Source organism: Phymastichus coffea, unplaced genomic scaffold (genome assembly GCF_024137745.1).
Source record: "Phymastichus coffea isolate CEN01 unplaced genomic scaffold, Cenicafe_Pcof_1.1 PCOF00105, whole genome shotgun sequence".
Classification (NCBI taxonomy): Eukaryota; Metazoa; Arthropoda; class Insecta; order Hymenoptera; family Eulophidae; genus Phymastichus; species Phymastichus coffea.
In genome coordinates this window covers 283,460-307,956 of record NW_026706916.1, presented here as the reverse complement: position 1 = coordinate 307,956, position 24,497 = coordinate 283,460, and the positions used below count along the sequence as shown (strand labels likewise).

At 36.2% G+C, this 24,497-nt stretch overlaps 1 protein-coding gene across 7 annotated transcripts in view; it reads right to left on the bottom strand.

Moving 5' to 3' along the window:
- The window catches only part of LOC131670272 (four and a half LIM domains protein 2), an 88,117-nt gene that overhangs the window by 22,116 nt on the left and 41,504 nt on the right, over positions 1 to 24,497 (bottom strand). For 2 of the 7 annotated variants that reach the window (XM_058945735.1, XM_058945737.1), the window contains 3 exons: positions 7,242 to 7,416; positions 5,225 to 5,458; positions 4,403 to 4,612 (listed from right to left, as the gene is read on the bottom strand). In XM_058945735.1, coding sequence (XP_058801718.1) covers positions 4,403 to 4,612; positions 5,225 to 5,458; positions 7,242 to 7,416 — 619 coding nt within the window. Of the gene's footprint in view, positions 1 to 4,402; positions 4,613 to 5,224; positions 5,459 to 7,241; positions 7,417 to 12,169; positions 12,350 to 12,685; positions 13,116 to 13,194; positions 13,440 to 15,029; positions 15,168 to 17,459; positions 17,702 to 20,344; positions 20,362 to 22,457; positions 22,578 to 24,497 lie in introns of those variants that run through there. The other 5 variants (XM_058945733.1, XM_058945734.1, XM_058945738.1 and 2 more) reach the window with 5 other exon arrangements.

Sequence of the window (24,497 nt, the reverse complement as noted above, 5' to 3'; positions counted from 1 at the left end):
TTTTTAAATTTAAATAACATTACTTCTTGATAAAAATTGTTTTGTAAATTTTGGTATAACTTTTAAATATTTAAAGGGCTTCTCCGCAACTTATGACCGGGATTTTCTAGGCCGGCTAATTACGATTCTTATTTCATTAAAAATTTGCTATTAAAACTTGCATTAATTTTAACAGCAAATATGGACATATTGATATGCACAACCACGCACACTACCTTATATGTCCTTGAACTCTGTAGTATAATGATTACTATTCAATAATCAACGGCATTGATTGTATAGACTTATTTTTTATTTAATACTTGTAACTTCTTAATTACTTATCTAAACTAAACGTCGCTGTTCCCTTTTAGCCACAGTTCACGTAAAAAAATCTAGCTGCATTCAGTTCAAGGTATAAATTAGAATGTTACGAAATAGTACATTTCGATAATAGAGTGAGAAAGTGATTTGAGCCTCGCACGTGTATCCAACTTGATTTTTTGATATGACATGTGCCAGGCGAGATTTGAAGTACGCTTGCTTCCCCGAGTCCTATCGCGCCAAGTATCGGCAATACAAATTTTTACGTGGTATATTAGTTATTGCACTATAAAAACGAGTTTCATAACTAACCCGTCACTAAAGTAGTTTTAAATTCCGAAATAAAGATTATTCATGAAACCCCCGACGCTCCTTATTTAATACTGCGAAAACATGGCAAACCTTATGCAGCCTAAGGTAAACCCCACGGTGAAATTTGCCATCCGATTATTCCGACAGTCGACCCAAATCGCTTCATTCATCTTAGCTCGAGTCGTCCTCGGGAGATTCTCTTCTCGCTCTCTCAGGCACTTTCGAAACTAGCACTCTCTCTCTCTCTCTCTCTCTCTCTCTCTCTTTCTCTCTCTCTCTCTCTCTCTCTCTCTCTCTCTCTCTCTCTCTCTCTCTCCCTCTCTCTCTCTCTCGCTCGTTTACTTTATGCAGTTCAGCTTGTTCATTGACTCTCATGTCAATTCGGCTGAAAGCTCAAGTGCTCGCGAGCTTACAAAGTTGAAACGACGTCTTGAACTGGCTTTATTCGAGATGTATTACGAGTCTGTTTGGATTACGTTTGCATTGAGGATATAATCAATCGGCTACACTGATAAAATATTCCCGAAGCAAATCGTGTGGCTTGGCATGTAAATCTTTAAAGACCCTTTCTTTACTGAATGCAAAGTGGAGTTTGAATTATTTCCGTGGAATTGGCATAATTCTCATAGAGAATCATAATGCCTACTCATGTTCGTTTTTTCTACTTGTACCTATAATTTTCAATATTCATTCTTGACCGACATAAATATTGAGTATTTCTCAAATATACGTTTGGTAATTTATTTAGTATTTATATATGTTATTGATGCAAAATTAATAATAATTGAGCGACAACTTTTGTTTGACACACTACATATTTTGAAAAATTATTTGCACATATACATATTGGTTTATATATGATTTTAGTTAGCCAGGTGGGATTTTTCTGAGAATTCATCCGTTGAGATCTATTAATGTAATTTTATAAATTCGGTATTGTTTCAATTCATAACACTGTAATTTGTATAAAATAATATTCTCTATTCATTGATCAAATTACTACCATAACCTATTATGAATTATTTGTACTAATTGATATTTCTATAACATTGCAAATCAACAACTGTGCTGAATACTCAAATTCGTAAATTAAACAACATTTTTTAAGTCTGATTTTATATAATTAATTTGCTTTTAATAACAGAAATAAAAAAGCGAATTAGTTATCTATTTGCTAAAATTTATATTAGCAATAATCGTTATCTACTACCTCTCTTGCGTACACTGTACTATTCAAAAGCCTGAAAAAACAAGCCAAAATTTTTGAAAAGTACATTCATCATAATCATCAAAGTGCCGACCGCCTACGGAAATAGACAATGTCGCGGAGCTCCCGAAGCCTAGCGTTTCTGACGACGACGACGATCGGGCAACGCGTATTATAGCCCGCCAACATTGGGAACAAGAAAACAGATCTTCAAATAAATGGTTGCTATTTGTTAAAATGTTTTAAAAAATAAAAAAGTTATTATCAAGCAATTGTATTGTAATTAAAAAAACAGTTGCAATGAGTTTTTCTTAAATTTTTATATAGACACAGATCTTTCTGTCAAGCCATTTTTTAACCCCCTTGCAAAGCCAATTTTAATTTATCAATAACTGTCTGACGGAAGAGTTTATTTTCAATATTTATGTATACTCTTTCAAGTTTAAAATACCTTCTTCAACAGAAGGCGAAATTTGTAGAAAAAAAATCACTATTATATAGCATACAATCGTAAAATTAAGACTGTGACAGCAACTACTTTTGTTAAAACATATAGCACTCCGCGCTGAAAACTTACCAGATAGAGTATTTTTTACGTTGTACACTTCGAATCTCGTAATAACGGACAAACGTTAAAATAAAAAAATCACTCTTATCGCGTTATCTACGTTCAATGAATTAAGTTTGCAAATCCACTCTTTGAAGAGGTATTCAAGCTAAATTGAGTTTCCTTTCCATTGAATGACTAACTAATAAAGGAGAAGATGAAGCTCACAAGCGCCACATGCGCGTCTGCTAATTCGCGTATATTCACGTGGTGGGAGTAATCGATTTCTCGAAATTGAAATAGAATTTCTCCATCCATTGGTAATCTTATGCATATCTACAATATATCCGTTGATAAGTGCGTTTGAGTTTAAATATTTTGAGTTGTTGAATGCGCACAGAAATATAATTATGGTTAGATGTAAATTAATGATATTTGCAAGAACATCAAGAAAGCAGGCGTGAAAGTGGATAAATTTCACTTTAAGATGTCAGTGTGTAATCTTCTTTTTTAAATCCAAATTAAGGTAGAAATACTATTGAGGAAATTCAGAAGCAGGATTTCGGAAGTAAAAGTTAAAACTGCATTAAAACTGATGTCAGAATCAACTGTGATATACCATCTACATCGACACTGTGCAATGTAGAAATAATTGTTAAATTATCTATAACATCTCATATTCCTCGAAATCCAACGGCCGCCAAACCGAGTCGTTCTCAATTAAGAGACCTCATAATCAGCCAAAGTCCATCGTAACAATTTGGCTCGATTCGAAGGCGATACAGTTCGGCGTATGTGCACAGGTGGCCAATTTGTCGAGCGGCGCAACGTTCAAGCGCGGAAAGTGCCTGTTCTGAGTTTTCCGCGCTTTCCCTTCGCGGAATATGTGTGCAGGACGTACGTGCGCCTCTCTATTATCTATTTTTGGCTGGCTAAATAAAGTCGAAAGCAACCCACTTCGCCCAGCGAGAGAAAGAGAGCCACAGACCGACGACTCTGCGGCGCTTATATATTGCGCGCTATTATGTCCCAAATATCTTTGGAGTGCGACGTCTAGATTACCTCTTTTGACGGCGTGCTTTTCGCGAATTGCGCAAGCTATTGCAAACGAGATTGAAATCTTTCCTTGATTTATTGGAAATTACTGTATTACGTTTATAACTTACTGAAGTTTTAATTGATAATAATCCAAATTAACGTTGAATTTTATCTTTTGATTTCACAAAACACATCAGTCTCGTTTTAATAGATTTCTAATATGATAACTTGTACTTTATAAATATTTATGGCTTTTCTATTTAATCGTTCAAATATAATAACTGTATGCACAAAAGTATTCATATATAATACGAAAAAAGAAAGCGCTTTTAAAATTTGTATTTATATACTTATTGAGAACTTGCAATTAATTATCTATATTCTTCTATCAACTCATTTCTGCTGTTGAATATCGAGAAACTCTAATGAATTATATTCTATTACTATGATTAAGATGCATTTTGAGGAAAGCATTTTATTATATTTAATTTATTTTTAGTGGCTGAACCATCAACTATCATCCAAAAATTTAAATGCTACTAACGGTATTGCAGTTATCAATGAGTATTGCTGTCGGTAAAGAGGTTTACTCTATGCCGAAGCGACGTTGCTATACTACAGTCGATAAACGAGGCAATGAAATTACAGCGCAAGCTCTGAAAGCTTAACGACTTATATTATGAAACTATAATTTAATACTAAAAAATATAATTACAATATGTTCCCATAATGCATAGGAAAATTTCTTGCATATTTTGAAATATAATCAAGTATAATCAAGTAAGTTTTTCATGTCAAATGTTAAATAACAAATTCATTGGAAATTTTAAACTGAAATGGAAATTTTATAATTGAGGGTCGTTGAAACAAATTTTATTTCATGAACAACACTCAATCTTGGTATTACTCATTCGTTTCAATAAACACTTTATATTTCTTCAAAAAAACTTGCAGGAAATTGTCCTTCGAGCTCCAAAATGAAATCGAGAACGTACCTCATCACAAGCAGCACATCTCGGTTTGAGCTGCTCAGCGTAGTGCCTCTCGCAATAGAGCACGTCATCATGAACACAATATGCGAGATCGACCAGCAATTCCTCGCACTGCATACACCTGAAGCATGTCGGATGATACAAGAAACCTAATTTGCTTGCCGATACGGCAAGACTACCGTACTTTACTGGCTCCTTACATGCTCCGCATTCCTGTAATAAATCCATTCTCATTTTTATAATTTGGCCTTCAAAATAATAATAATTTTTTAGTTGGTATAGGTAATAATAATTTCATGAAATTGATATCAGCACTGATTTGACTATTTCGTTGAATATAATTTCATTTATATTCTATTTGAGTAATTAATTCTTATTTTACTACGCTGAATAAATTATTTTGCTAAATTAATAATTGAAATCTACGTCATCTAACGATTATGGCTAGAAATTTGAGAAACATTGGCGTAAAATGTTTTGAAAACGTCCCATTTATTAAAAATGAAACATGAAAAACTTATACAGAAACTGATATATATATATATATATCATAGTCTTTTTTCAATCAACTAGATCGAAATATTATTGCAATCCTCTATTGATGAATTCAATAACTAGATCTGCGATTCACGTGAAATCGAATAACTTGACTAACAACCTGACTATGTGTATTTAATCATAATATTATATAAAAAATATTCTGATATAATAATATTTCATCGACTACATTATTTTAAATAAACGATAAATATATATCGATGAAAACAATTCATTGGTGGACTGTAATTTTATAGAAATGTTTAAGATATCCTAAAAAGAACTTACCACTCCCTTATCAAAAACCTCCTGGACACTTCCGATATCCAGTGCGATCTCGTTACGCGCTGCCATAAAATCATCGGCACTGACGGAATGTTGAGGATCGAGATGACGGCAATAAGCTCTTGCCAAATCCTGCTTTGGCAGTTGTGTCGCCAATTGACGATCTCGATGCCGCTCGCCTGCTGTACCCAGTCGTGGCACTGATAGTTTCGGCAGCATTGAAAAGTATTCCTCCACCTGTTGAATTAAATTATTTTTATAATGACATACAAAGGCGAAATTTCACGAAGGATATTGATATGCAAATTTATTTTTTCAATAATTGTATACAAAATAAAAACTATATAAAATGTATCATTATTATAAAGAAATTTTTCTCATTTATTTATATAACTAATTTATTGCTTTTGAACAGATTGTCACGCGATATTTATCGATAGGAATGTTGTTAGCGGTTAATCTGACAACAAAATTATAAAATTGAAACTGACGTTGAATACATGATAAATTTTTCTGAAATGCTCGTTTCTCTTAACTGATAGGCATTAGCCTTTCATTACCGTAAGACGTTTCACTCAACTGACGATCAATTAAAAAAACAAACATCCGCAGTGACATACCCAGCCAAATAAACGACGAGCCAACACGTTCAAGTTCACACACACACACACGTGCGCGCGCGCATTCAGAGCTTTTTGAATGAAAAAAGAATACGAAGGTAGAAGAGAATGACTCAAGGCTATGCATTAGTTGTGACAAGATTCCTCGAAAATATTAAACTACACGGGCGTTCGGCCAAACGTTTGTGCTTTCTTGCAAGCTCTGATGCTTAATGGCGCAACGCAAAACTCATCGCCAAGGAGTGAGAATATGACTTGTTATTGACAAGTAAGTCGAAAGTTTCGTTAGTGTTGATTTTTTAACAAGCAACAATATTATCGCTGATTAATCGATACAAATGAAGCTTATACGAGAAATAAAAATACAGTGGTACATAAAAACTTGATAATATTGGCACGCGCGACGGAAAATAGACGTTGTAAGAGTAAAAATATAAGCTCATTATCGACCTTTTATTAGAATGCTATTTTCGGGGTTTATTCCGAGAACTTGAACATTCATCATTGAAAGTGAAAACTTTTGAGTAGCATCCCAAAGGAGATGTCAGAATAAGGCATTGACAAAGCTTGAGAGAAAAGACAAAAATACATCTTCAGTATCGTGCATAGAAACAAATATTATCTTCTCCAACATATACGGTTTATTTTTCTTCAAGCTTACATGCATTCCTGTCTAATCTTATTTCGCTGTCCAGAGAGCTGCAAGTTCCACTTTACGTTTCATTAGCGATTTCAAATCCCCATTTATAAACCTACAGCACACCGGATACGTGAATACCTTTACGCTAAAGCGGACTTGCCAGCCAGCTAATTGCTCACCCTAAAATAAGCTTCACTTTCTTACACGAATTAGCTCGGGTTCAACTGTTTCAAATTAAGCCCAACTATGCATTCATGCACACTTTTGTTTGCGTCATTGCACTACCAATCAAATTGTGGATCGTTTGGTAAATTTACAAAATCTAGATTTATGTTTATACTGCAAATAAGCTTACCAATATAATTTTTTCTTAATTATCTAGTTGCATTTGACATCAAAATTTGTGCGATTCAAAATTTTTCAATTTTTTCGCTTTATTTTATCAAAGATTTGCGTCAACGTACGGATATCCTATTGAAATGTTAGTTCCTTCCACCCAAACGCCGAGAAATGTAAATCACAATAGTATAGTTTAGCCATCAAATCCAAATCCCCAATTCAGCAAAACATTTTTACCTACTAAATAAAAGTTCAGGCGACGAAAGATAAACTCACGATTATCACGTCCAAAAAAGGATTCTTCGAAAAGCTCGTACTAAACGAAAGGAAAACAGAAAAGCCCCGATACGTGTTTCACACACACACACGCATACTGTACTCGTATAAAAACGAGAAAAAGAAAGAGAGAGAATAAGCACACCTTGTGGATTGGTAAGCCTGGTGGCGCCCACGCAAGTCCCACATCCCTTGGGTCGAATCCTGCAGGATTTCTCGTCTCGTCGGCCTTGAGACCAAGTCTCGCTCGTACCGACACCCACTCGTCGTGACACACCTCGTGCGCTTCTCTTGGGCATTTGCAACTCGTGCAGTTCTTCCTGTAAATAAAATTGAGGTTAATGCTTGACTCTACGAGGTGCCTGTAGCTTCATTTGACATCGAAAAACTTCTCTTGTACAAGTGGTAAGATGTTGTTTGCGGTGTTGCGAGCCATACAAAAAAAAATTTTTATTTTTGGTACAACCCTGGCAATTCTTGTTGGGTAGCTTATATTGAGAAAGTTCAAACGCATGTACGATCCGATCGAACGAATTAACAGCTGTAGGTCATTTTTCAAGTTTATATGGGGAAACCAAAAGAAACCGAAATATTACTTGATGCGATTTTTTATATTATTCGCAATACACTCATAATGATTTTTTAGCAATGTTGTCGAGAGTTGTGTAATAAAACTTACGCAATTTACAAATTGGAGCTAAAATAGATTTTACCTGGTAAATATAGGAACAATTAATTTCTGATTTTTTTTATATGTTACTGTTTGCAATTTATTTGTTAATTACTTTAATGATTAAAATTGCCTTAGCGAAAAATGCATTAGCATATGAAAGATATTTTTCGCTAAAATAAAATCACAACAAGATAATCATCAAATTAAAATAAGTCAATTGATTGTTATAAAACTAATCAATTCGTCTTATACTTGCGTCAAAGCAATTTTTTTACAGCAATCACAATTGAAATATTAGTTTTAAATAAGTTGAGAAGCAAAATGAAGATCACAAGAACAAAAAAATACGATTAAAACACATCAAACTATTAGCTATAACAACGTTGTCACAGTAAAATAAATAACTAATTTTACGTGAAACAGCATGCATAAAAAAACACGCCAGAAATTAAGAGAAAAACATGGAAAATCGCTTATGAGAGAAAGAGAGAGAGATGACACCACCTCGGCCTATAACTTTCAACAACAGAGTAAGGAGGGAATAAACATCGCTAAATTATAATTATTCGGCAAATGAAGGAGGCACGGAGAAAAAAAAGGGCGGGAGGCGGGACGTGAGGGGGGTGTGGGGAGGTAGACGTTTAATCGAGGCGCAGTGATTTAGCGTTCGGGACAAATTGAGGCGCTCGTTTGGCGCGGCCTACGTTAACCATAAATATTTGCCGTGCGCGCGCTCGCTCGCTCCTTTCATTAAGTTCCAAGAGCAAACGCGGCCGTCTTGCTCCTCGTAAGATTTTATTATCCTCTTACCGCTGTCCGGCGAAAAACCACTGCGAGCCCGTATACGCGCCAGCTCGCCCTTTCGCATTTTACTACCCCTGGTGCCCTCGCGATTGTACAATCAGCCGGCGCGACGCGCCTTAACTTTTTATCGCAGCTCGTAATTCGACAGTTTATTGAAATAAACGCTTTCGCATGCTAAATGCGATAGCTTCGGATAGCCGTACCAGATGATTTTACTTTGGTGGTAATTCAAGCAGACTTGTATCTGTTTCCTATGAACCGCATATCCATTTTGTTTGTTGTCGTACTACGAGAAAATATTTATGATATTTATTAAAATTAAGCTTGTAGTAGCCAAGTAGTCATGTAAATATTTGTAACAATTCCTACAAATCTGAGAAAATTCCTTTTCTTTAAGCTGCTGGTTAATTCATATTATTGATAATCAATTAATGATCATATTATTGTTAATTAATTATATTTTTTATTTGATTATGGATAAAGTTTATTGAAAATAAATTATCTTCGTGTACCGATGGATCCTTTCGAGCATAATATTATTTTTAAGTTGCCTCTTGAAAATTTAGTTTTGAACATTGTATGTTTTTAGCCTTGAAAAGGAGGATAAATAAAATCCTCGAAACGTTGGCCGATATATTTTTATGAAATATAATATATTATGCCTGAAAGGATCCAAGTGGTACGAAAATAATTTATTTTTAATAAAACTTATCCATATGCAAATTGAATATAACGTATAAGATCTTTAGTTAGATACACAGTTTGGCAATGAAATTTCAATTACACGTAAATAAAACTGCTTTTCCCTCTACAGGCCGCGAACGCAAGTTTTTACAAAGTATTCGTTCCAAATAAAGAATATTAAAGCTTAACATCATTGTGTATAACATCTTACTTTTATCGCACAAAATTTGTGCGAAATGTCCTTCCAAATATCAACAAATATGCACAATTATACAAATCAAAAAAGTACACCAAACACACAATCCATCGGAAGCACAAAGCATTTGAGGAAATTCGTATGAAATACACGTATAAGCCGTTTGAGGGGTGGCGTAAATCGTATAATCAGCGAGATGCATTTGCGCTTTCAAAGCGTGTATTGGCTGTCCTGCTCCACTATACCGCGCCCTTCCATCAAGGTTACGCTCCCCTTTTTTTCTTTCCCTCCCTCGTAAGGCATAAATCAAATTGAGCAAAGAGTCGATCAATGACCGATAGAAGCCCGATAAGAAAGAGTTAAGCCACCTGCGGCGAGTTAATCAAGACGTCATGATGAGAATGATTTTTTTATCATCGCCAAGTGCGTGCGCGAATTTTTATTCGGTGCAGAGAAATGCGAATGTCATTGTAAATCAGTTCAACGTGTCGAACATGATGAGGGATGGAGTGGTCATAGTTGCGATTTTTACAACCGTTTAGTTGTCAAAATTATAAAAAGAGCACGTTGGTTTGTTAAATTAATAACATCGTCTGTTCAAAAAAGCATTTTACAGTCCCAGTTTCTCAAATGGTGCAAGCAATTTGAACAAATATTTACGTCAAGAAAAGCATTATTTTTCATGCGACATCAAAAATATACTTTAAAGCCATACAAAAACTGATGCCTAATTAGTAAATGACGAAAGTTAATCAAAAATGCACACGACGAAAAAGAAAGTTCACAACCACGACAAAAGATATAAATAACGACGATAAAAAAAATAAATACTTCGACAATAATTCTCCGCGTTAATAACCTGACGTCACATAGTATTTGTCGTTTTTTTTAAACGGCTTAATATCAAAGTGCTCCTTCGAATGTCTCAAGAGAGACTTGACCTCGATACACACCACCACCCATTGTGACCATTTATAAAGGACGATAGGCTCTGAACAAGACATCTAAACGATTAGAACTTTGATGAGGATATTAAGATGTTACAAAAAACCTTCCTAAATCTCTATCAGACTGTCGTCAACAACTAATGGAGATTGTTGATATGTTTATCTAAAGATCAATTGAATTGTTGATATTTTGCACGTACCTAAAGCCACTAATTTTCATGAGTTTATTTCCCTATCCAAAAAAATGAAGATTAATGAACTTGTTCCAAGAGTAATTTAGATTATTCACGAGATTTGCCATCCAGGGAAAATCTTAGCCAAGAATTTTAGCCCACTTATTCAGTTATTTCGAGCTCCCGAAATGGAAAACAAGTTTTTTATTACTCGTTTACTTCTACAGCTAGCACCTGAAACAACGTTTCGCCTTTATCGCAATATTCGTTCGACACGTCTCGACTCTCCCTCACATTAGTATTGTCATATCCATAGCGTGGCATGGCGAAAGTGCGTTATAAAAGTTTTTTTTAACGACGCACTTGTTCGAACACCGATACCCGCGAGCGCGAGTGCAAGAGAGAGAGAGAGAAAGAGAGAGCGTGACGATGATGCAAAGAACTCGTTAGCTCGTTTCGAACAACGAAACGAGAGAAGGGAGTTTCGCCTTCTTTTGTCAATTGCAGCCGATTAATTAACCTGCCTCGCCAAAACACGCAGACAGATTTGAACGGTAATGAACAGAGTTTGAATGTACGTGTATTAGCTGAGTATGAATGATACGAGCTGTATTTTGTCATTTGGATTTTTTATTTACTTTTTTTAGTTTGTTAAAATGTTATGGGATTGATTGAGGCTTGTCTAATCTACGTCTATATTGACAAAAAATTATTAGGCTTCGGAAGAGAGAAAAAGTTCTTAATTATTGATAACTTTCGTCTTTGTATCTCTTATAAATAGGGTACATCAACTCATATAGTATAAGAAGCATGATTGTAAAAATCCATGATAAGTTAATTAATTCCCTCTCTCGGTAGCGAATACAAGTTTATTTCAAATTTTATTTGCTACTTTAAGAAACATCTATTTCGTGATATTTCAATTCATATTACTATGTTTGTGAATTAATTCCCACCAAATGTTCTATTAAGTAAATTTTTAATTCAAAAGAACAATCAATAATTGACAGGATAAGACATGAAATAGTCACTTTTGAAATTTTAATCAATATTCAATAATGGTTTTGCTGACGACCCGACTCACTGATTCCTCTGTCGGAAACTAAAATAAAGTTGCTGAAATAAGCAATCAATCAGTCACAATAATTCTTCTGATTTAAAAAATGATTCAATTTCGCAGAAACGAAACGTAAACTCCTTTCATCGTGGAGAGTATTAATCACGCACTTGTAGTTAGAAAGATACAAAGAAAAGCTCTCGGCGCAAGTAGCGTCGTCGGGGCATTAACGCAGAAATAGCGTTGAAAATCGTTCTTTCGATATTAGCAGTTGCAGCACGCATTACCTTCAATCGCGTCGTCAACTATATAAAAGACTACACGTTGACGTAATAAGTATGCCACTTTCCAATCTTTTAATTTTGTTTATTTATTTATTTTTATTAGGATCGAATGGCGAATGAGAGATATTAATTGTATTCGCATGCTGTATACACAAAAGCAACAAACATGCAGTTTTCGTTGATTATAATGATATGCAATGTACAGTTAGTTAGCGGAATACACATACACACACGAGCACTGTCATTTTGTTTTACCTAACGATGAGCTCGAATAGCTCGTACTGGTCGAAGACCTTGCAGTAGAGATGTAGTACCCTGACGCATGCCCATTTCATACCAGGCCATGGTGCGAGACTTAAATCCAGACCGCCTTCTAGTGGACATTTGCCTATCGTGTTGCCACGCTTTAATTCTGCACCGGATATCGTTGGGAACCTACGTACCATTGTTATTTCAGTATTTCGCGCTTTTTCTCTTGTCACGTGATGGATCATTCAGCAGCTTTTCGCAAACATTTAATTTTGTGGAATTTTCGTTGTAACACCAACTTACCCGTGCCGTGAATCTAAATACGGTAATCAATCTTTCGAAGTTCCCCGAAACTTTTTTGTCGGAAGAACGAAAGAAAAATCAAGCTTTTCCTGACCCTCTCAAATACGACAATATAAGGACACACGTATACAACTTTCAATTCCACAAAACTCGTAACGTGCCCTCTAAAAAAAGCATAAGACCCATCATCCATCACTCTATTTGTCTCTCGCGGCTGACCTGTTTTTCCGATCAAGCATAGGATTCCGCCTCCTCTGTGCGTCTGGACCGGTAGCTTGCAAGCCTCTCTTGATTTCCGCACCCGACAAAGTCGGATATCGGTCCTTCCTGTCGAGTGACAGTGTCTTTCTATAAAAGTCTTTTTCCGAGATCGTCGGGCACCTTATCCTTGGTGATTCGATTACTGCTGGTACTGGCGGTGGTACCGGCGGTATTCCTTTCTTTGGTTCGGGTATTCTTACCCGAACGCCTTGCGGCTCGGCACCGGGCGACGGTACGCACGATACCCTTACCTCGGTTTTCTGCCCAGCGTCTTGGTTCGGTCCCTTTGGACTCATCTTGCCCAGCAAGCTTAGCGTCGTGTGACGCCTATGTAGTTTGCCGCTCAGGCTGAGCGAGTTAATTGCCAGAGCAGCTTGCCTGCTCTGATCTGATTTTTACCAAATGCATTCATTTGTTATTGTTGGCTTGATTTATGTTCAATCAATGGTTATTGTTTTTATTATCACCTTAATTTGGATTAGAGATGATAAGCTCCCCATTCATCTTGTTTTTGATGATTGCACATGCGATATGTTTTTGTTATTTTTAGAATACTTCAAAACTTTTCGTTTCATACAATTTATAATACTGTAATACTCAGATCAGAATGCATTTCTGTTCTTTGAAAATGTTGATGAATTATCCAAATAACTTCTTTAATTGAGTCTTCGTTTGATACTCGTTATCAGTGCGTCAGGATACAACTGGCTCCCTGTTGATATTGACGCACATTCACTTAACGCTCACTTATTGGACAAGCAAATTGAAGTGATATAATTCCAGTTCATTACAATTAATCTAAATATCATGGCTTTTTGAAAAAAATTGTTTAATTAGGAACTTTGATTTCTAGTTTTTGACTAATAGTAACTTTCAAATACTTATAACGGCGTTGCGACGACACCATTTCTTACGAGCCCTTATAGCAAAGTTCAATTAAATGATCAAGTATATGTATTGATTTTTAATTTATTCTTGCTTTTTTAGCTTTCATAGCTTGTGTCAATTAATAAGATTGATAATATATTTATGAATCAGCTACTAATAATATCCATTAAAGACATATCAGATTGAACAGATAATTTCCAGCTTACATTACGACAGCGGACAAACTAACTGAAGTCGATATTGAATTTCACTCGAAAGCAAAATCAATTTTAGATATCAAAAGCTATTATAATAAATATTTGCTCCGACAACATCATAAAAACACTCGCACAGAAATCTATTCCCTCAAAAAGAATCCATATCGGAATCTTCAATATAAATAAAGAAATAAAAAAACAGTACCACGCACAAGAGTTCAGAAAGCCAAAAAGCCCACTAAACTAACGCATCTCTTGCTATCTAATCGAGCGCGGCGCACGTCACTACTATCGACAAAAAGCTCGTAAGTATAACACGCGCGGCGCTCTGCCTTTGGCAATTAGATAAACGTCAAGTTGAAAGTAGCGCACGTACGCGTGATTCGGTAACTGTGCAAAGGCCAAAATATAGATCGTTTGGGCTTTTAGTACGTCAGGCTGACGAAGGGAGAAGATGCTCTCGTACGCCACGCGCTGCGTTCATTGCACATTGTTGTCAATTCAGTCGTAAATAAAGGCGTTTACTTTAAGCTTTCATGCGTTTAAAATTACACTCGATATCTTAGATCTTCTCTCTTTCACTGACAGAATTCAAACAGCACGTCTACACGTAGGATATTTGTGTTTGTAAATATGCTATTTATTGCAAAGATTGATTAATGCAATGAATTTTAGATCGAGATTACAAATTTTAGATCGAGTTACACGTTCGTTGTGAAATCTCGTAATAATCATTTTGAAAAATGTACTTCTTGTCTTTTCACCGATAGCTATCTTCTCGCAAACTTTAGACAGCAAAAAATCATGTTTTTTTTTAACTCATCGAGCGATAAACAAATCAAGCGGTAATATTATTTATGTAAGATGGAAGTGACTTGGTATAGAACTGAACAAAAAATGACAATGCAACTGAAAGAATTTATGAGAGACGCCTCGGCTAACTACTCTTTATTTAAAAAAATTCCACTGTTATTTTAAGAAACACTTGAAAAATGGGTATGCAATTGGTTGAATCTGAATGAAAAGTAAGAGAGAACCACGATTTATTTATAACCTGGAAATCTTGAATGAATTGGTGCAATAACCGAGCACACATTGTTAGAATGAATTTCTCTAATCGAAAGTCAATTCACCAAATAAAAACGAATCTCCTTGTTACAATTCAGTTTTCATTCGCCTATCTGGATAAGAACCATTTTGTTTCGTTGGGAACTCACTTGCTCCACTGACCACAAAACAAACAAAGAAAGCGAATGCTCTGCCGTTGCACTGTCAAGGCCGCGAGCGCGAGCTTGCGCGCGGTATTATAAGAGCAGTGCAGCCGCAAAAGAGTCACTCTTCAAACTGCGGCGCCACGAGGGTTCTCGCACTCTGCGAGTCACCGCGCGTGTGTAGGTGTTAACGTGTAACTTTCGCGCAAGCGCGCTCACGACGCTTTTATATGACTTTTCTCTCAAAACCCAGCGGGGATAATTCATTTGGAACGCGCACCTAATTCCGTCGTGCATTTACGTATCGATAATTGCTATCCGACGTTGCCATAATAAGTTTTTCCTTTTTTTTATGCGGATGTTAGCTGTGTGATGTACGATTATTGATCACGGAATACTGTCTTGACTTTGCTATCCTATCTATACCCTGTTGGATATCAAATATTTGTACTCGCTGCAATGATGATGAATGAGATAAACATAATTGCTGAATACAAGCATTTGTCGTTTTTTTCGTGACGGGAGAAGGAGGGAGAGAGAGAGAGAGAGAGAGAGAGAAAGTATAACTACTACGTAATTGGCTTTGGCTATTGTAACAAGAGACGTAATTAATCTCACTTGTCTGGCTCGTATTCTAATGCACTTCTATATAAAAGAGCGTGAAATAGCAATATAACAGATCATTGTGCGCAAGTCGTCAGCGTCCGTGTGCGTTGTAAAGAGCGCATTTGACGGGATTTTGGCAAATGCCGCGCACACTTTGATTATTTCCGCGAGCTTCCTCAAAAAGCTCTTTCTATTCCGATTCCCAAACTACGCCAGTCTGCACGTACAACTTTATAAAACTTCGCCTTGCGCGCTCATTTTTTCTTCTCGCTCGTTTAATTTGTTTCTCCCCTTCGTGTATTTCTTTCACCTCGATTATACGAAATTCTTTGAGAAAGAATTTTTGTGGATTGTAGGCCCTGATGAAGTTTTTTAATATTTGGCGAAGCCAATTCGTGAACTCATAAATAAAATAATGCGGAATGTCCATGTTGTATTTTCCCCTCTCACACTCTTGCCTTGACAATGGCTCGAGAAGAAGCTAATAACATGACCTTGTCGCTCGTTGGAATTTTTGGGTAGTCCATTTCTCACTGCGAGATTCTTTCAATAATTGAGAGAATCTCGTGGAGGAAGATTATGTTTGTTCAGTAGGACGATGCCCCAAACGCGCGTATATAAGAACTGTTATTGTTTGCTTTGGGTTATTGTATAGGTTCTTTTTTTCCTTAGGGGGACGGAGATGCGAATGAACTGTATTGTTATTTTCGTTCCTACGATATATGCGTTAAGTTAGTTGGAATTCTTCGTGAATTACTTGACTTAATGTTAGAAGGTATTTCATTATTGTTGTAGTCGACACGTATCAATTTGGACGTTTTGACTGATGTCAACTGTCATATCGATTCGATTTTTAATTGAAATCAATATTATCTCATGATGTCGCGATAACACCTTATAAAAAACGAAAATCAAACAAATCTACATAAACTATCGAAACGTCAGAGAGTAAGGTCATCACTCTTCTCTTTATATTCCTGGCTGACCTCCGAAATTCCTTCAACAAGTAGTCGTGAAAAGAATTCGAAAGGGAGGGAAAAAACTAATTCAATTGACATTGCTTTTTTCAGCCGACTATGATTCACCTAAGAGACCATCCTCGCGTGGTCGTCGTCGTTTGCCGACGACGCGTTCGGAGACCGTATATGGTTTCTTTTTTTATTCTCATGGCCGATTTCCTAATAAACGAATCGAACAATGAACACGCTTTTTGAAAAGGATATCAATCGTTTATTTTATCCGATATACTGGCGACGCGTGAAATAGGTGATAAGATTCCGCTATAGCGACGCAAAGCATGATAACAATTTTATTTGTCGATATGCTATTATTCTGTTAATTTACAAAATATGTTGCTTTCACTAGCAGATCAAACTACCGATGAAAAAGAAAATATATATTTATGCACACGTAATAAATTTAATAAAACGTGTATTTAAAATGAGTGATGAATAAAAATCTGTAGCTAATAAGATTCGTCTCAATATATAATTTAAAAAATATATATACAGTGTGATTAAGAAAACATAATATAAATCTAAGAAGTTTACCGTATCATATCAAATGATCAAATTACGGTTTTTCTAGCTAAGCCAATTATCGAAGTTTTCGTCATGCTTACTGTGGTTTCTTTATCAAGCTTTCACCTAATGATTGGACTTATCATTCAACACCGATATAAGTGACATACATCGATTTTTCCCCTCCACTTCCAATGTGTGATCTTGGCTTAACACACTTTTCCTTTCAAAGTAATCTAATACTTTCCCTATCTCGATTTTCACATCAAAACAAACTAAAATCATTCCTCGTAAAAAAACTCAGTCTTACGGGTATTTTTGCTCGAGATATTGTATCGCCAATGACTCCTCCTCCTTGGCAACGTCGACATTAGAAGATGGCGGTGGTGTATCGACGAGGCTGGCACTGAGTAAAGATCCTGTACGTCGTGGTCCACGTCGACGTACCGCGAAGTTACGCTCTCGCGATGGGAAACGCGGCGTTTTGCGCTTTATCTCCGTCACCTCTTTCACTGACAGACGATCGTCCCATACCATTTTTCTTTTTTGCTTAGGAATGTTTATTCGTTTATTGGATCTTTTACGTGCTTTGAAAACCGTCTGTGGAAGTGATGTTTGATTTGATCGATCGACATGTGACATTTATTTGTTATAACTTTGATGTTGAATAATCGCATCAATTTGTCTGACCATATTGACTTTTATCACTGAATTTTTTTAAAGAATATCCTAATCCGAATTTCCACTAAAAATGTTCACTTGTTCGTTGACTAATAATCGAAAAAAATAGCCGCTTATTAAAAAAAAACTCGAATGAGAAAACAACTACTTCCCCTGAAGAAATGCGAATCGTTCGCGCAAGCTACCGATAGCCACTGGTCTTGTATTCGAAGGCGTGCTTTTGCTAGTGATGTTCGTGAGGTAAGTAAAGTGAATTAACGTAACTCAATTAGAATGAATTCACAACGAAAGCGGCCCTGTCAGGGTCGCTAGTAGTCGTCAAACACGTGTTAACCCGTTTTTCTTTAGAAAGGTGAATGTGCCGATGCCGTATGTTGAGACAGAGAGAGAGAGAGAGAGAGAGAGAGAGAGAGAGAGAGAGACTTGGATGTGAGACGATATTCATTTTCGTCAAACCAATTAAAGTCACTCGGATACTTTCGTGTTAGATGTTTAAATAAAAGAAATTAGTGACTTAACATGCGAGACAAGTATAATTATGAATCATAATTATTACTATGGCTGCAGAGAAGAACGCATGCATAAATCTCCGAAGATTCGATATTATCATTGCGCGTCACACAACTATCGTGGCGGCTAAAAAGTGAAATACTTTGACCTTCGAAAAAGAAAGAGAGAGAGAGAGAGAAAGAAAGCCGCCAAGACCTGTCGCTTAACTTCCCATATGTGTAGTCCCACGGTTTTATGCCTCTCGGATTTATTTATCTTTTTTTTCGTTGTTTATCCACGGTAGTAAAATTTGATTGATGTATCACGTCTGGCCTTTTCAATATAAACCGAAATAACTAATTTAACTGGTATTGCAAATTACATTGTTGGATGAGTCGTTTTTTTTAACGTTCGAATGTTGAATAAATATTGAAAAAAATGGAAATCCCGTTATCCTTTTGAACGCGCGGCTTAAGCGTTTGGTCAAATGAAAAGCGATAACTCACAATCGCAACTCAGCGAATTATCAGCCGATTGAATAAATATCACAGTGGCTTCGCGATTATTAAAGAACGCGCCCAGGATCGACAAACAAATCGAATACCGCACCTTACTGCGAATTGCGACGAAAAATTATCGCGCGATTGAAAAAGAGTCGCGGCGAAACATTGCGCAAACGGCACGCTCCACGTCCGAGTTTCGACTGCGTGACATTCAATGCAAAGTGCTTGTTTGGTTCAGTCGTATGGAAATGTAGTGAGCGGCGATAGAGGTTCTCTTTCTTCGCTACTCATTCTCGTTCGATCACTTTGGGCTATTGCGTTCGATTAAGACTCGAGGTTGCGACTATGAGAAATTTAATTCAATATTTATAAAACAGATTATACTTTTACCATTTCTCGATGATCATGAGATAATAAGTAAATAATTTTTAACCGATTACTATAGACCAAATTACAGCTACAAACACCGTTAGTGTCCGTAACAATAAATTGTTCATTTTCCATCAATACCATTTGTAATTGTCAGCAACTTTGTAGATCGACGAAGAATATGTAAGGTTGTTTTAAAATTGAACTTTGATTCAACAAGAGAAGTATAACATTTAACTGAGTGGACTATTCATTACAACCAATTTCCTATCACAGCAATCTACTTCCATGAAAAACGAACATTTAACTGCATCAATTTACTCACTCTAAATATGAAAATTTGACGGCCAAACGAAGCATTCACTCAAGTCACCCATTTCAATTATATAAGATGACTGAATCTGATTAAAAACAAAGTGTATCATATCAACGACTCATCAATATTCATTCAAAGCATATGGTTCGTCACATTGGCACTAATACGTCTATCATCATTTGAAGCAACTGCGAAAAATTCAACCATGAACTAGAAAGCCAAATAGATAAGAATTGGACTTCTCGGCCTTGGCGACACCCCCTACATAGCAGTTTTAACAGAAAAGCACGTCGTGATGCTTTATTTACAATTTGAATGCGGAATACGATCGTGAGATCCAGGAAGCCAGATTTTTTACTGCAAAAAAAGAGGATGCAAAGAATTCCAGAGACTCTTCTGCATGTATAAGAATTTCACTTGATTAGTGAATCGGGACGAGAATCCGAAATCACTTGAAAAAAGAAGAAGGGAATTCACGGATATCATACAACTAAAAACGTAAGAAGAAGGCGTTATTCCTCGCAGTAAAATCTCTCTCGACCGGAGAATTCCAATACCATCGACCAATTAAAAGCATCAGCCTTCGCGCAATCGAACGAATTAATCCAATTTGCATCGGGGGGCGCAGCAGCAGTAGTCGTGACTCGCATGGCAAAATAAAAAAAAATGAAGCACATTCGCTGTGGAGAACAATGCTCCGAAGGCAAAACAAAACAAGTGATCGAAATCGCGGTTCATTTAACTTTTGCACCCATATGAGTTACGGCTCAACGACTTTCCCAATGAAGCTCTTCGTTAGTTTTTGATATCGTTAAAAAAAGGTTTCTCGTCACGCACATTTCTCTTCAGAATCGGCCCGAGAAGTACAGCTGTCAAAGTCGCGCTTAAACATCGATGTTTCGATTCCCAATCTGATCTCTGGTAAATTCACAATGCCCGAGAATGAGCGTAGAATTGGTAACGAACGCAAGTGGTTGTCGATCAAACCAGAACTTCACTGCTCACAAACCAACGAGCGCGCGCACACAACCACACACCGGCACGGTGAACGTTTGACCAGCAGCGACAGACTGCTAAAGCGTCGGAGCCCAACTACAGCTGCAGGCTTCGAGCTCCACACGGACACGCGACTGATAATCGCAACACGAATGAATAACCTCGACTAGCAGCAGTAGTATCTTTGTTGTATAGGCGCGAGAGGAATGGCAGTGGTATCCGGGAAACATTGAATGTGTGTCGGACAACGAGGGTCGAATGACCGCGCTCGCTTATTGACGCTTATGCATTATAGATTATTCGTTTTACGTAACTTAATCGTGATTTTATTATATCATTTGAGAGCAACAACAAAAGCGAGAGTGTACGTACGTATATAATGACCACGATTTTCGTGAGCACATACACATACGGAAATAGAAAGAAAGGTAGGTGCACGTGTCTCTTGAAATTGCGGCACAGGTACTTGTAATCGGATAGATCTGCGTTTTTGCGCTCTGAATCACGATATCATTATGTATCTATATAAAGCTTCAAAACAAGTCAGATGAATAAAAATAACCACATTTTTTATTTATTGTCGTATCCGCGATGACGAAATGATTGGGGGGGGGGAGATAAATCTCCCATCTTTATTGGAATGGACTTTAAACTCTATTGTTTGTTCATCGATCGAGATTCGGTCGTAGAGGGAGGAAGAACCCGTTGATGTAATATTTGTCGCGATGTTATCGATACAATTTTTAATGTAATATGCAATTTCCGAACCTCCCACGTAGTAAAATTTTACTTGAAATTATGCATAGGGTTCTGTGCAAAAATAATTGTACGCATCATTGTGTAAGATGACAAATATAAATCTGAATACAATGATTATGTCCAATTTGACATAATTTTATACATGTAAAACTATTAAGTTATTTACTTAAGCGATAAAGTTAATATATGAGGAGTAGACAAAATAACTATATTTGAAATACTATATGCTTTTTACGAGATAAAATTTTTCAAAGATAGATATCACTTTGTTATTTCGCACTCACATTACTTTGTCTTTTTGCTGAGTATTTATCATACTCATAATATGAATAATTTTCATATAATTAGCGATTCATTAATCTACATAACAATATATAATTGAATCGTGGTATTGTCGTTAAAATGTCCCAAATCATTAATAAAAACTATAAAATTCCACATTTCTTCTAACAATGTTTCCTCGTTTTAGAAATTACAAATTTAATTTTAAATACAGATCTCTAGAATGAGTTATTTCAGCTGAATAATCAATTTTAATGCCACGCGTTTTTTTTTTTATTTATCGAACATTTCTGGGTAAAAGTAAAGAGAGGTGATGTCACTATATTTATAAAAATGAATAGCTTTCTGAGTCAGTTTTGATTATATGTGCTGATTTTGTAGGGTATGTTTTCAAAATCTAAAAGATATGTTGAGAGCTCAACACGTACACTAGTTCCTGGTTATTATCTAAATTTCTCTGAGTAATGAGGATGTTTAATTGAATAAATGAAAATAAAAGATCAAATCATCACTTATGATAAAATCTTAGCGATAGGTAATTTGTTCAGATAAATTATATCATTAATATAACCGTCGTAATTGTCGTAATCATAATATATCGATGGATAGTTTTATTTTTCAGTATGATAGATATATTGTTTATCGATGTCGTTACACATTTTTAACTCAACTGATTTGTTGAACTGAGGACATTGTAATAACCAGCTCAACGTAATATGAATTGTAATATTAATTTTAAAGTATTTGATAATGCATATTCTGAACGATTGTGTTATGTTTAATGACTTGATTTTTTTCATATATACAATACAATTAGCTTATATCTATGTATCTATCAATGCATGATTTTTAAATGCTTATTCGATCAGTAGGATCCATCTGCCAATAACGAAAATAACGAATTAAAACTCACCCAGTATAAAAACACATTCGACATTTGGTTCCTAGCTCAGCTTCATCTTCATAACAGACGACAGTGTCAAGTTCACCAGTGTCCCAATGAGTATTATTCACAGTAGCCGACATCTCAACTCTACACACGAATAAAAAGAACAAAGTCTATCTACCTCGAGGAAAATAACTTCCTCACGTGCAAATGAGAGACGTCGAGTAGTAGGTGACAAGAGACAGAAGATATCGCTGTGCCAATGAAAAAAGTGAATTTCTTTTACATCTCGTGAAGTGAATCACGTAACCGTACTTTTCAAAATTTACGGCCATACATGTTTATGTATCTCTAGACGTAAGAAGATTATCGAAAGATTTATTAAAGAATAAAGTATATCGTCATCGTTACAAACGATAAAAAAACCGACAATGAAATAAAGAAGAATAAAAGGGTGAAAAAAATTTGTAACAACCTCATAAAACAATTCGCGAAGAAAAGGTCGCGTAGCGACGTTTATTCGTATTATACCGATAGCCGGCTTGAACGCGCGAACGACCGGTTGATCATACGCTAAATTTAGCTAAAGAAAGACAGAGAGACACGGCTGTTTGAGAAGAAACGCCGCTGCAACTTTACAAGCCAAATGATCTCACTCGACATCGAGGGCTTTTTTGTCAGCTGTTCGGAGAGGATTTAAACATCGATGAGCATTTGACAATTTGTATTTATGTTTTTTTTCAGTTTCGTATCGTTGTATGCGAAGGTTCGTCACCGATGTCCATGAGACGTTTGCACATTGAAAAAAAATGTATAGTCATAAATTTTCGTGTCATTTATAATGATGCTTCAAGTTATTTCGTATTCCCTAATAAAACATTTTCAGTTGTATAATGAATTCCATAACTGAATTATAACTCTAGACTTTATAATTTAAAGTAAATTGTAAAGTGTGTCATGCATTTCATAATAAAAGACAACTCAACAGTAGAATGGATTCCATTGGTTAGTCTCTGACTATGCTCAATTTTGAATGAAATGTCGCGAGCAGTGTTGTGCAAACGAACTTTTTTCGCATTGCGTGTGGATATTTTGCAATAACTAAAATTGTTTTCGCGTGCTCGGCAAAAACTACAGAGGCTAAAGTATATTTTAACTGATTCCAAACAAAACTTGCATCGACTGCCTTATTTAGAAATCTTGAAGAAGTCACCTTGGATTTCGTAATTTTATTTTTCATTCTCATAAGCCAATGGAAAGGAAAAAATGATACTGTTTATCGTCATAACTGATGCAAAAATTCTCGAGTCGACGTGAATTTCGAAAACGAATTTTAAGTTTGAAATGTATTTTAGTTTAGATAGATGCGCGACGTATATTAATTAGCGTGGATGAGTCATAGATAATACTATTCATCATCTTAAACGTTTATTTACCACTACGTAGAAAATATTCTAATTTACAGCTGTATAGAAGCATCAAATGATTTTCGTCACAATTAATCAAAAATTCTACCAAAATGATGTCAATGCTACATCACTTGTACCTATATGTAGCAGACACGCCAAATGATAATTAGCAATCGCAGACTCTACTCGCTTCGTGTGAAATTAAAGTTGCGCTTTATCTCGATCGAGATAACGACAGGCGCGCCTATCGAAATCAGCACGTAACTTTAAAAAAAGACTCGTCCTTTTATCAAATTATCAAAGCATCTCCTTACGTTTTAACAACTGTCACTGAATCGAAATGGCACAGCAACGTACAAATCTATATCTTACACCTTCCACCGCAGGAAAATAGTCGAGCTCACGTACCACCGTGTGTGCATTGCCGACACTTGCACCACGCCGAAATCCACACGCGAGCAGCCGGAAACGCTTTGCTAAAGAACTCGAGAGAGGACCAACGGCGAACGAGTAGACGCGTCTTATCGCTTCGTCGCGATTTCCCACACCGCCAGCATATCTGCCTCCCACCTTTCTACACTCCCACTGGAGAGAGAAGAACGTGCGCGTGTACGTTGCAACGTACGAACGCGCAAATGCAGGTGCGAAAATCTATAGT